This window comes from Natator depressus, chromosome 2 (genome assembly GCF_965152275.1).
Source record: "Natator depressus isolate rNatDep1 chromosome 2, rNatDep2.hap1, whole genome shotgun sequence".
NCBI lineage: Eukaryota > Metazoa > Chordata > Testudines > Cheloniidae > Natator > Natator depressus.
Window position 1 is genome coordinate 107,403,922 of NC_134235.1, and position 12,388 is coordinate 107,416,309.

Below are 12,388 nucleotides of genomic sequence, written 5' to 3' on the forward strand. Positions count from 1 at the left end.
AGCGCGGCGTGTGGGCGGTCCTGGGCTGAGCCGGCCGAGGGGCAGGCTGGGAGCTGAAGGGCAAGCCCGACCGCGGCGCCCCCGCGACTGCTTCCGGGTCAGAGGTGAAAGGGGGGGGACTTCTCGGGCCGGGCGGCGCGAGACGCGATGGCGATGACGCGGGGGCGGCGCGCGATGCTGGAGAAAGAAGCCGCCGCCACCTCCGAGGAGGACGAGGAGGCGCCCGAGGAGGTGACCTTCGAGCGGGCGAGAGCCGCGGCGGAGACCGAGCGGAGACGCGCCGGGGACACAGCGCGGAGGTAACAGCCCGACCTGGCCGCACCCACCCCTTCCCCCCCCCCCCCGCAGGGAGTCGCTGACCGCAACGCACCGCTGCGGGCAGGGGGCGGGGCGAGGAACCGCGGCCCGTCAGCACGCGGGGGCCCGGAGCAGGCGCGTGCGACCCGAGCGTGCCCCGCGCTGCTGCTGCGGCCGCCGCCGCCGCCCGGGTCCCGCTGCGGGGCGCCCCGGGCCCTCGAGCTGCAGCGGCCCCCGGCAACTTCCCGCGTGCGCCGGGCTGCCTGGCTGGTGGGACGCTCGTGCGCGTCCGTCACGGCGCCTTGGGCCCCGGCCGGGAGCCTTTCGCTCCGCAGTCCAAGTGGCCTTCGCTTTGCCAGCGGCAGGCAGGGCAGCCAGGCCGGAGCCCTCCCGCAGGGCACTGTTAGTCATGGGGCCTTTCACCTGTTGAACACTTCTGCCACTTTGCATGGTCCAGGTGTAGCCCCAGGTTGGTTGTTTTTAAATCTAAAGAGGAGCGAAGTAGGGAAGCACTCAACTTTCTGACTTGCCCTGTGTAGGGAAGCCTTCGCAACGTTTCACAGGTATCAATTTTGGCCTGAAAAAATTTCAATAAATCGTTTAAGGTTAAAATTTTAAGGCAGTGGTTCTCAAACCTCTTTTTTTCGTGGACCACTTGAAAATGGCTGAGGGTCTCAGCGGACCACTTAATGATCTTTCCAAAAACTGTTTGTACTGTTTGCTAACTATTGTAAAGCACTTGGGGGGTGGGGCGGTTTATATAGCACTTTTATCCAAATAATAATTGTTTTTTTGTTCTACAAATAAAAGCACAACTCCTGTTTTAATATTAGTAGTCTTACTTTTCTAATGCAGTGGATGTGCCCTCTTTCCCCCGCTGCGGCAGCCCCCGAGCTGGGGATGGGAAGGAGGGCTGTCTCTCTCCGGCAGCCGCAGTCCTGGAGCTGGGGAAAGTCGCTTCTTTCTCTGCCTGCCTCAGCCCTGCACATCCCAAAATCCCCTCATCCCCTTTTCTCACGCCAGTGCCCTCTCCCACCTACCCCCTATTCCCTCCAAGGCTGCCACCACCTCATACGTGCATCTTCTCCAGGGTCCAGGCACCTAATTAGTGGAGCCATGCTGCCACTTCATTCTCTCGTGTGCGGCTACCCAGGCGCACATCTTAGAGGGAACTATCCGCGGACCACCTGAATGGAGCTTGTCGCACACCACAGTTTGAGAACCTCTGATTTAAGGTGATCTCTCCTCCTTTCTTTTCTGCACTGGTCAGAACATCTTTAAGAGCAGGAGAATGAAGCCCAGTAGCATCATGGGAGATTCTGCTGGGCACACAGAGGATGTTGGCCTAGCTGTACAGTGATCCCCTCTAAAAGCAATGCATATAAAGTGGTGGCACTTTTATCCTATTATAATTAATCGATCCATGTTTTAGGTGCTTTAACTGTAAAGATTCCTCTTTGATTTCAGCTTCTACCTGTTTGCTAACCACATGTGATAGAATCTTTTTTTTTTTATTGTTAATGTGCTTGCAGGAAAATTTAACTTACAAACACAGCATATGTTGTGTTTACACCTTTCTTGCATTATGAATTCAGACCAGTTCTCCAATTTGTCAAGGTTATTTTGAATTCTAATTCTGTCCTCCAAAATGCTTGCAACCCTTCCCAGCTTGGTGTCATCTGCAAATTATGTAAGCATACGCTCCCCTCTCATTAATGAAAATATTGAATAGTTGCAAACCGACGACTCACTTCTGTGGGACCCCACTAGATGTGTCCTCCCAGTTTGATAGTGAACCATTTATGACTACTCTTTCAACCACTTGTGTACCCACTTTACAGTAATTTCATCTAGACCATATTTGTGGGGGTCTGGCCCGGTGTGGGCAGCCAGGGGCTGGGGTGTGGGTGGCTGGCCAGGTGTTAACAGTTAAGGTCGGTTAACATTTTACATCCCTAATTGCAGTGCATAAGTCCCTTTGTGAATCTAGCCCTTTTCCATTTTGTTTGACTTGGAGTAACTAAGTTGTGGGTGTTGTTCTAAGCTAAAAACACAGTGAGGACAAGCAATTTCAGTTTTAGCAGTGAGGCAAAGGCCTGAGAATCTTTCCCTGAAATAAGATTGGGGGTAATGGGCTCATATGTTTGTGCCAAAGTAGAGTAGTACAAATTTGTGTGTAACGGTGACTGTGTTGTGTGTTTGTTTCTGTATATGGAACAACAGTAGATCTGCTGCCTAATAGCTTTTGTTGACAATTTATTGGTTAGTATTTAAAATACTATTTTACTATGCCTTCAACTAATTTGTGTACATTAAATGTTTGTTTACTATAAAAACTGTATTACCTAACTACAATGGAAGGAGACTAATAAAGAAATAACACCATCTTCATTTGGGGTTTTGCCTTTGGTTTAACTCTGTAGAACGCTTTTCCAAACTAGAAAAATATCTTGTTTTATTTGTGCCCAAATTTTAAAATGGAGATTTCACAATGGTAGCAAATAGTGATGGAACTGTCAAAACAGTGAACCCTTATACATCATAATTTGCTTCCCTTGCACCAGAGGATGGGGAAAGGTAGAGATAGCAGATTGTGAAAAGCATATCCGCATGTGTCGCAATTTGCTGCCTCCGGACCCAAAGATGCAGAAAGGCAGAGGCAGCAAATTGTGATGGTAGTAGTTTGTAACATTGTACCAATGCTGACCTGCATGTTCTCTCCTCCCCACAGGGACAGGGAGCTGCTGAAGGAGAAGCGGCGGCGGCGAGAGGAGCTCTTCAAAGAGCAGAAGGTAAAGAGGGCCTGCTTGGGCCAGGCCAGGTTGCCTTGCCTTGTACTTTGTGATCGCAGCCCCTGCTCACTGAGGGTGCCAGGCTGCTGCAAGAGAGATGTAGCCTACAGGCCAAGAGGCATCCTTGTTTGCCATGAGCCTGGATGATGAGCCCCCTGCCCGAGGACAGTGTCTCTCATGACAGTGTGGGAGTGGAGGAGCCTTTACTGCAAAGTCCACTCAATGCGGCCAGGGTATTAACAATTCTGGTTAATATCACCACTCTGCAGGAACCAATCCTGCCCCATCCACTGTAGTGTGAATGGTATTTGGCTGTTGGCAGCCACATGCCACTTCGTGAAAATCAAGGCCCTGGCTGCAAGCAGGGAAGGAAGCCCTGAGAGCCCACCACAGGCAGATTTGGGAGACTACAGTAAGGTAAGGAAGCACTGGGACTTGCCTTTCCTTGCTGCAGCCCCGCAAACCGGCCTACGCACAGGGGAGTGCACAGGTGATAAGGGCCTGCAGGCTGGGAGGCTGTGGCCAGGGCAGTAGCAGGGATGGGAGGTGTAGCCCAGATGCCAGAGCTGCACGGTACCTCTCCCTGCGTTCTCTAGGTTGCGCCCTGCTGGGGGCCTGAACCCAAGGAAAACAAGCACGCTGAGCACTGACCCCTGGAGGGTGCAGGGGGAAACGGCATTGTGCAGCTCCATGGGCCTCCAGTGCCCCCACTCCATTTGGGTTGCAGCACCTCCCCCCACTGCTGCCTTGCCTGCTGGCAGGTTTGCAGAGGGCAGTCAGGGAAAGCACATTCTAGCACTTGCTTCCCTTATTGGCAACTGCCAGATAATGGCAACTTTTTGCTGAGGGGTTGCTAATAAGCAGACTCTACTGTACCAAGATATATAAAATCTATGGCTGTCTGAACTCGACAGCTGGGTGGGCTGGGTAGCTACCATTTATCACCACTTATTTATTTCTTCAGTCAAGAAGGAGCTAAGCCCCCGGAGCTCTAGGAACCAATTAGAACCCATGGGTCTATTCAAACCTACTTACCAGTAGCCGAGCCCAGAGACCCACATGAATGTATTTTGAACGTTCTGCATAATCTACTTACTCTTTTTGTAGTAGAGTACACGGGACTGAATTTGCTGGTGGAGCTTGTAAGAATAGTCCACCCCGTTTACAAGTGATTTTTCACCAAGAGTTGAAGTTAACCAAATTTTTGAATATTTGTTGACATTGGTATTTTGACAAGTTCAAAAATATGTAGAACAGCTTTGCTGTCATCAAATACTGTCTTGAAAAGGAACGTCAGATAAACGAAGAGTTGTAGCCATTAAAGCATTTCCTTAATTTTCTTTAGAAAAGAAAATTACTTCCTGAAAATGTTCTAGAGGAGTTAACTTCAGGACCACAGATTAAGTAAGTATAAGTAGTGCCCTAGTGTACAAAACAGTGCCCTAATTTTATTAGGACTGAGCTGTATTTTCTGGCTTGCAAAAAAAGATCAGCAGTAATAAAGAATCTGTGGTTGGAACTTTGATGATGGGTGGGCAAGAACAGAATGCATTTCTCTCTCCTATAACTGTATTGTCTCTGCGGATCTAAGAGTAAGAGGTTTCTTCAGACTCGCTTTTCTAATTATACTCACATTGTATCTTTCCAGATATGGTTACAATCAGAAAATTAGCTATGTAAAAACATCACGTTGCTTAGATTGTGTCTCCCTCTGTGTGTCCTTAATAATGAATTGTGGTGTTGCAAGAGGATGGTTTATGGCATTAACAGGATTGTACACGTGCTATTGAAGCTTACTATTTAAGGTATTTTTGAACATTCAACAGAGTACTGAAACTTAAAGACAAAGTTCTAGTAGGGTTACCTAGGTTGTTCCAGTCCCCATCTCATCTTTAAGGCTCAAGATCATACACAGAAATAATTATTTGAAAGTCTTTATTCTATTTAGGACTCTGTAAATATTGTAAGGAGTTAAAGTACATAACTGTGAATAACCACAGACTGATGGGCTCTTTCCTAAATGTGAAGAATAACGTTTCTAAACAAACTTTCTCATTCCCTCCTAAGCAACAATAACCTGTCTGACACAACCAAACAAGGTAAGATATAAACTTTTTATGTTAATTTCTTTTTATGATGTCCCAGACATGAGGTCCATTCTGTGTTAGAAACAGCTGCAGTAAGATTGTTCTGTGGCGCTACAATCCCTTGTGATAGTGAAACCTGAATTTAACAATTACTGATTGCTGCAGCCTAGCAATTCTAACTTCCTCTCTGACTCTCCTTTCTTCTGGAGTTATCAGTGTTGGCCCTAGTTCCATGTCCTCTGTTTTGAGAGGCCTGCTGTGCAAGTGCTTGATTTAAAATAGTCAGTGTTTGAAGAAACTTTTAGCATAGACAGAACAGCTTGGAGAGCTGGACAGCCTAAATAAAGAAGAGGGATCAGTGGAAGACAACCAGGTTTTTCTGGGTGACCCAACAGTGGAAGGCATTCATTTGTATTTGCATCTTTGTAATTCTCAGAAAAACAGCCTTTACTAATTCACTTGTTATCTTCCTTGATTCTTGGCGCAGGGCCATGTATGTTCCGTATTCTCATGGCACTGTAGAAACAGAGGAGAAACTTCTCCCCTCATCAAAACCAAAATCCAGGGCACTCACAAAGACATAAATGTGTAGTGCTGTAGTCCCTTTCATCTGCAGATCTCAATTGTTTTACAAATATAATTTCACAACCTCCCGTAAGCTATGTAAACATTACCCCCAATTTTATATCTTCATAATGCTTTAGAAACAATAATGGAGTTGAACTCTAGGTTTCTTGAGAAATCAGTCTTCATGAGTGGTGCTTAATTCTCTAAGATACAGGGAGTGAAGCCAACCTTGGACTGTATTTTAGGACTCCTTGGGCTATGCACAGCCATTGTGGTATATTACAGGCTGTCTCATCTCTACAGCTTAATTGCTCACTTTCACTATTGGAAAACTTGAAGTGCTAAATACTGATCCAGTCATGTTTTGTCTCTTGCTAAATAGCATTGATTCTTGCCTCTCATCCTTTCCTGTGACTCAGCCACAGCAATGATTCCTCCTCGCACCCCCTTATTGTTCAGGAAGGTAGTGATTAAGATCTGAAATCACATGTAAAGGTGTGTCCTCCAAAGCCTGTTTTGTCCTCAACAAGGCCGTTCAGGCAGAGTACTGAAAGCAGCACCTCTTACTGTATGAGCTGCTGCTACTGGAAATGTGTTTGGTTCAATCAAAGACCTGTGAATTGTTTTTTCCAAAGGCCTACCTATGATCAGTTTCACTTACTATCTGGGGATTGACATTAGTGTGTGGAAATTGTTTGACTGTCTTGCATCTATTTTAGGTGAAAATCGAAATGAGTCTGAAAAGAAGAATGAAGAACGTAACACGGGACAGGATAACGGAGGAAACAAACGGGTTGTTAGGTATGATAAGTAGCTCCAGTTCAGTTAAAGTGTTACTGTGGTCAAAATCATAAAGGGCTTGAACTCACTCTATTTTGAGATCAAACTTCTACCCCTCAGTCATGTCAGTTTGACCCAGGCCATGCCGTGTGAGTGAAAGATGTGGGATACCTCTTTCCTGCAGTACAATGCTTTTTCAATGATAAGGAGAGGAATGCTTTATTAATGTGGGGGCTTTGGGATCCCAACACTTTCATGCACCCCATATCATTCCTCCCTGTGACATCCTTTTGATATAAGTCAAGTGGTCTCCTGAGAAGAATGCGTTTTGAAGTAATATGTGGCCGAGTAGGTTTTACAATGAAACTACAATATGAATGTGTTGCAGTTGGTCTTAGTGCTTAGAGGCAGCATGCTCTGCCAACAGACAGGAGCAGCAGAGGCTATGGAATAGCGAGAAAGGCCCTCTGGCTGATGCTGTGGAGGGAAACGTGTGCCTTTTGGTAATAGAGGGCAAAGATAAACTTGCTAAAAATTGCTATTCGGACTGAGTGTCTCAACAATCCTGTGAGTTTTCTTCTCCCTTTTGCCAGGAGCTTCAGGACACCGATAATTCCTCCTCTGCCTACAGGGAAAACTATGCCCAGAAAGTCTGCATTTGTGCATGGATTCCCCTAGTCATTCTGAGTGCTGCAGGGAGATCTCAGATTTCATCTGCAAATATAGAAAAGAAGGGTTAAGGTTCCTGCACTATGCATATGACTTGGCTATCATGCTGTGCAACAGTAGTGAGGGACTAAAATGATGCCTCATGGGCAGTGAAGTCCCCTTGCTGGAAGCGGTGGGATAAAGCCTTTGGATCCCACAGAAAAAATATCAAAATTATTCAGGCATGGTCTAAGCATCCAGCTGGTGACATGAGTCTGGAGAATAGTTGGACTGGCTTTTGGAAGGAATACTTTTAAGCTCCTACAACTTTAAATGCAGAGACATCATTTTTGGTGCTGTTGAACTCCGGGGAAAGATGTGTATATGAGACTTGCTGCTATGAGTTCTCCATAATATAGAAAATTATTTTTGTTCTAGTGAAATTGAAAAATATTACATGAGTGGAACATGGCTTAGGAATTAGAAGCCAGTAAAAGCATATCTTGTAGCAAGATGTTGGCCAGAACATATACTGTTTGGGGGTTTTAAACAAGTGACTTTATTTTTTAACTTAACTAGATTGAAAGGAAACTATATGGCCGTGTGCTTAAAAGACCAAGATCTAACCAGCCAGCACCAAAAAATGGCCAAAGACTTTGTACAGAGTCATCTATATGGACCAGGCACCAACCGAACAACTGGTAAAGTAACTCTTCCAGGTGTAATTCTGTATCTTTTTGATCATCTGCCTCTGTGACTAACTTTTCCTTTCATTTATTTCAGCAAACCAGTTCTTTTCTTTTGTGACTAAGAAGAGTCCAGTTAAAAAAGCTGCAGTTCAGTTTGTGAACAAATATTGGGGTAAGTGTAGTGAACCCAAAATGTGCAAAAATACCTGAGTATGATAAAATTGTCAGCTAAAGGGAGGACAAAAATTAGCCACAGAGGGGTTTGGTTATTTATAAATCTGAAGTAAATAACTACTGTAATATTGTGCCAGAGAGCCTTTTGTTGAAGAGAAGGCTAAACTCCATGCAACATGATGATGATTAGGTTTAAGACAACAGTAGGTGGAGCAATTTAAATGCACCTGATATTGTTTTACTACAGGCAAAAGTCAACGTTTTGAAAACTAGAGCCCTGAACCTGCAAACAGGCTTATAACTGTAGTCCTAAGAATGGTGCTTAAACATGTACAAGCAGGGCTCAAATTTCCTTTATTAAGTGTTGGGTAGAATCTGCCACTTAAACAAAATGGCTTCAGTATTAATGTTAAGCTAGCACTTGCATTCATACGCATAGCCTAAAAATAATGAATATAAAATCTATTCCTTTCAAACTGCTAGTCAAAGCATGTTTTCTTGATTTGTGAATGTTCAGTATATCACAGGATGGAGTTTGCTTATCAACGTGGTATTGAGTTCAAATGTTCTCAGGGTTGGGATGTTGAGGCCCTGAACTTGTCTTTTTTGGTGTAGGTGGGCATTAAGTGTGAAAGTCTTAGTATTGTTTTTCAGCCCTTTAAAGGGGGAATAAACTAGTAGGATTCAGTATTGTGGGGGAAGATGATTGACATTAGTGTGTACTGTTTTATACGCATTAGCTAAAGAAAGCAACAGATGTTGAAGATGTTTTGTGTGAAATACAGTACTCACCTGTGGGCTTCAAAATGGAAGAAAGTCAGCTCTTTTTTAGAATACTATTCAGAAGTTACAAAAGGCAAAAGTATCTCTGCTCCTATTGTTCTTTGCACCAGGATTTTGACATTCTTGAAAGGGCACAGTGGAGTCAAGTGAAACACAGGCAGATGGTTTTCTATACTACCAAATTGCTCCTCTTGCTGTAACATGGAGCCCCTTTTACAGCATTGCAGAATAAACTGGATGAAGCACGCACACAGTGCTATGTAGTGTTTTAATTAAAAAAGCTCCCTGGACCTGTAGCCTAATACTACATTTTCTTTGCTTTTAGGGTCAAAGGAAAAACAGAAAGCTAAGCAGTTTAAAAAACACTGGATGTCTACAAAGATGGGGGCTTCTGTATGAAGAAAAAAACCCTTAAAGATAGATGCTAAGGAAAATGCTGGCTTTTTATCAATTTTTTGCTTGTCTGTAAAGCTCCTGTTTCATGCACTAACTTTTAAAATATGGCCAGGAGCCACCTTGTCTCAAACCCACCACTGCTGTGATATCGGTAAGAAATCAGTCAATGGATAGGTTTGTTTTTTTTTTAAAAAATCAATATCCAGCTGACACTCACCCTGCAACCTAAGAAGTTTGGTTATAAGTTATCAAAATGTAGCTCTTGTACATTATACCATAATTAATAAAACCTATTTTAAGTATATCTGTGTAGAAGTGTTGTGTTCACCTGCTGGATGACATTTTCTGGAAGCAGAGCCTTGCTCTGCTTCCCCACCATCTAGAAGGCTCTTGTGATCAGCAACTTGTGCCCTTGCCAAGGGCACCTGCTATTCTGAAGGGAGTCTTCCCTATCCAAGCTGCAATCAATGGAAATGGTACTTGAGGTCCCAGGATAGGGCATTTGAATCAGCTGTGATGCTATCACTGCACAATGCTTGAGTTCTGCCTTCAGGAACCTTCAGCTTCATAAGGTCAGGCAGTTTGAGAATACAAAAAGCACATTACAAGGCAAGAATTGCTTCTGTACAGTACCCACCACAGATTTCCTCTACTTCTCAGCCATAGTTCAGCTTAAATGAAATGAGTTAACAAAAGGCCATAAGAGCACAGACAAGGTGAAAAGGTCAGTTTAAAACCAGCAGTCACCTGAAGGATTAAGTCTCCCAGAGCAGAATTTTCATATGGGGAATTTGAAGCAAGCTGTCTGTACTGTAATCAAGTGATGAAGCCAATCTTTATAAAACAGCAGTGACACAGTTGTGAGCTCAAGTTTAATGTTTTCTATAGAAGTGCTCTGTATCAGAAAGTAAAGATTCTCAGCCCTCAACTTTTCACAAATCCAATATTCCTCCACCACCAGGGTTAGGAGCAAACTATATGCCCTGGTACTTTAACCTTGAAAGTTGATCTGTTCTCTCCCTCAGGAAGTTGCTAATCCATGGCAATATTCCTGCCTTATCTAATAGCCTCAAAATTATATAGGTAGTTTACTAGAATTGTGTAAACAGAAGCTACACTAATGGGTTCCTATGATATATTCTAGGTGTAAATTTGGTTGAATTAGCTGCCTCCCATTTGCTGGTATAGTACCTGATTTTAATAAGACTGCATAATTAGCATTCCTGCCTTCAGAAATGTATTGTTCTGCAATGGGATTGTCAACTTGCTGACTATTTTCAGGTAACAGAGTGCTCAGTGTCCCCTAGGATGATGTCAATGGCAGTGGTCTTCAGTTGACTCACTGCATTGCCTTAGAGGCTTCCTGTGGAGCTGCTTTCAAGTTGAGTATTCAACTCTTCAAATTACCTTACCTGCAGTATTTTGTTTCTGTTGCTACAGGGGGCTGGACCTTGCCCTTTAATCACACTTCTTGCTTTTTGATGTGTGCCTTTGAGATGCAGTAGCTTTCTTGCTGACTAATATAAGTACTACAGAAAATAAAATCTAGAGTCTGAATTCCCTTTTCTGAAATCTAGTGTCAGTGCTTTTGGGTCTGATTAAATTAAAAACTTATTTTAGGGTGAGTAGGAGGTTGAAAGCATTTGCTTGGTGGCTCCCTCATAGCACTTCACAAATTGTTGGTGTGTTCAGTTGAAACTTCAGTCCACTAGCCAAAGACTGGGAAAGCTGGACTCTTCCCCAAGCACTAAACGCATCTTGAAGCAGGCAGTATTTTGCTCATGAGAAAGCAGTTTTAAGCTATTTTAACTTTCTACAACCACTTGCTGCTTTTGCCCTGTACATAATTGAAGTGCTCAATTCACATTAGTTTCAAAAGCTAGAACACAAAGTAGAATCAGTGTAGCATACAAATCCAAAGCTATTAATATCTGTAGAATAAGTTTTTAATGGCTGGTTAATTATGATATCACTACATTTTATTGCAATATAGTACTCATTTAAGCACTTTTAAAAATGCAAGGTGTACAAAGATTAAATTAAGACTGTAAATTGACTAATATTTGGTTTTTATATAAATAGAGGTCGTAACCACACTGTGACATGTAATACTGTTATTATACAACAGTTAAACTGGTGAGTCTATAACAGAAGTTGTCTGTAGTTAAACAAAGAAAGTTGAAAAGACCATGTTAAAACAAACTACTAAGATCAACAGGTAGGGATTGTAAGTAGCAACAAACATATTCACTCAGCTCCTGAGTATTTCAAGTTTTACAGTACACATTAAAAATATTTCTTCCCATCAACACTATATATCCAAACTGTCAGGTGTTTATGCCTTTTGCAAGTTACACTGATTGAACTATGTAATAATAATGAGGGTGGAGGTTGGTAAGTCATCCTGCTTGAAGTTTACATCACCCACATGCTAACACATCCACAACATTTTCTATTCTTCTGCCCCACCTCAAGGTGGTAGGATTTTTGGTTTGTTTTGAACAATCATTTAAAGAATTTGTAATGGTCAATTTGGATGTCTGACATCAGTGATACTTTTAACTCTTAGTTGTCTAAGAGGTTAAAGATGGAAAATTTCTCCTAACACTAAGTTAGAAAATCATTTGCATCATGCTGTAAACTAGGAAGCAACATAAAGCGACAGACCTGTCCTTAGTACATAATTAAAAGATCCAAATTCCAGTCAGCAGAGCTGATATACCTCCATGTTGAATATGCCACAATACATACTTGAAATCTTCAAATGCATAGCTAGTGTAGATAGTCTTCCACTGTGGCAAATGCACATGATCCAATTCCCGAACGCGCCATCAATCCTAGACACTGTGAAGCCTGTCCCATTGCTAGGGCGAGTGGTGGCTGCTTTGGCAGATTGTGGGTCTCTGAAAAGATTCAACAATCCAGATGTGTAATAGATCTTTAAAAATTTAGAATGCAAATCACTTTCTAGGACACAGTACTCGGAATGGAGCTGGCATACTGGAACACCAAAGACCGACCCAGTTTCACACATTGTAAGCCTTTCAACTATACAGTAACAAACTTTGAATCTGTAATTTAGGCAGGTTTGTATGTAGAATACAACATGCACATTTCATAACATTACTAATGGTTTGAAATCGTTAACCTGTTGAATTTTCCTTTGTGCATGAGG

At 43.2% G+C, this 12,388-nt stretch overlaps 2 protein-coding genes across 2 annotated transcripts in view; one reads left to right on the plus strand and one right to left on the minus strand.

Annotated features, from left to right (window-relative positions):
- Positions 1–95: 95 nt before the first annotated feature.
- NOL7 (nucleolar protein 7) lies at positions 96–9,459 on the plus strand. Its single transcript, XM_074943165.1, has 8 exons — positions 96–299; positions 3,029–3,089; positions 4,435–4,493; positions 5,157–5,188; positions 6,463–6,544; positions 7,751–7,872; positions 7,955–8,032; positions 9,143–9,459. The coding sequence occupies exons 1-8, from the start codon at positions 148–150 to the stop codon at positions 9,214–9,216; spliced, it is 660 nt and encodes a 219-aa protein (XP_074799266.1). The 5' UTR covers positions 96–147; the 3' UTR covers positions 9,217–9,459.
- Positions 9,460–11,147: 1,688 nt separating this feature from the next.
- The window catches only part of RANBP9 (RAN binding protein 9), a 69,329-nt gene continuing 68,088 nt past the window's right edge, over positions 11,148–12,388 (minus strand). The window contains exon 14 of the mRNA XM_074944808.1: positions 11,148–12,116. Coding sequence (XP_074800909.1) covers positions 11,986–12,116 — 131 coding nt within the window. The 3' untranslated portion in view covers positions 11,148–11,985. The remainder of the gene's footprint in view (positions 12,117–12,388) is intronic.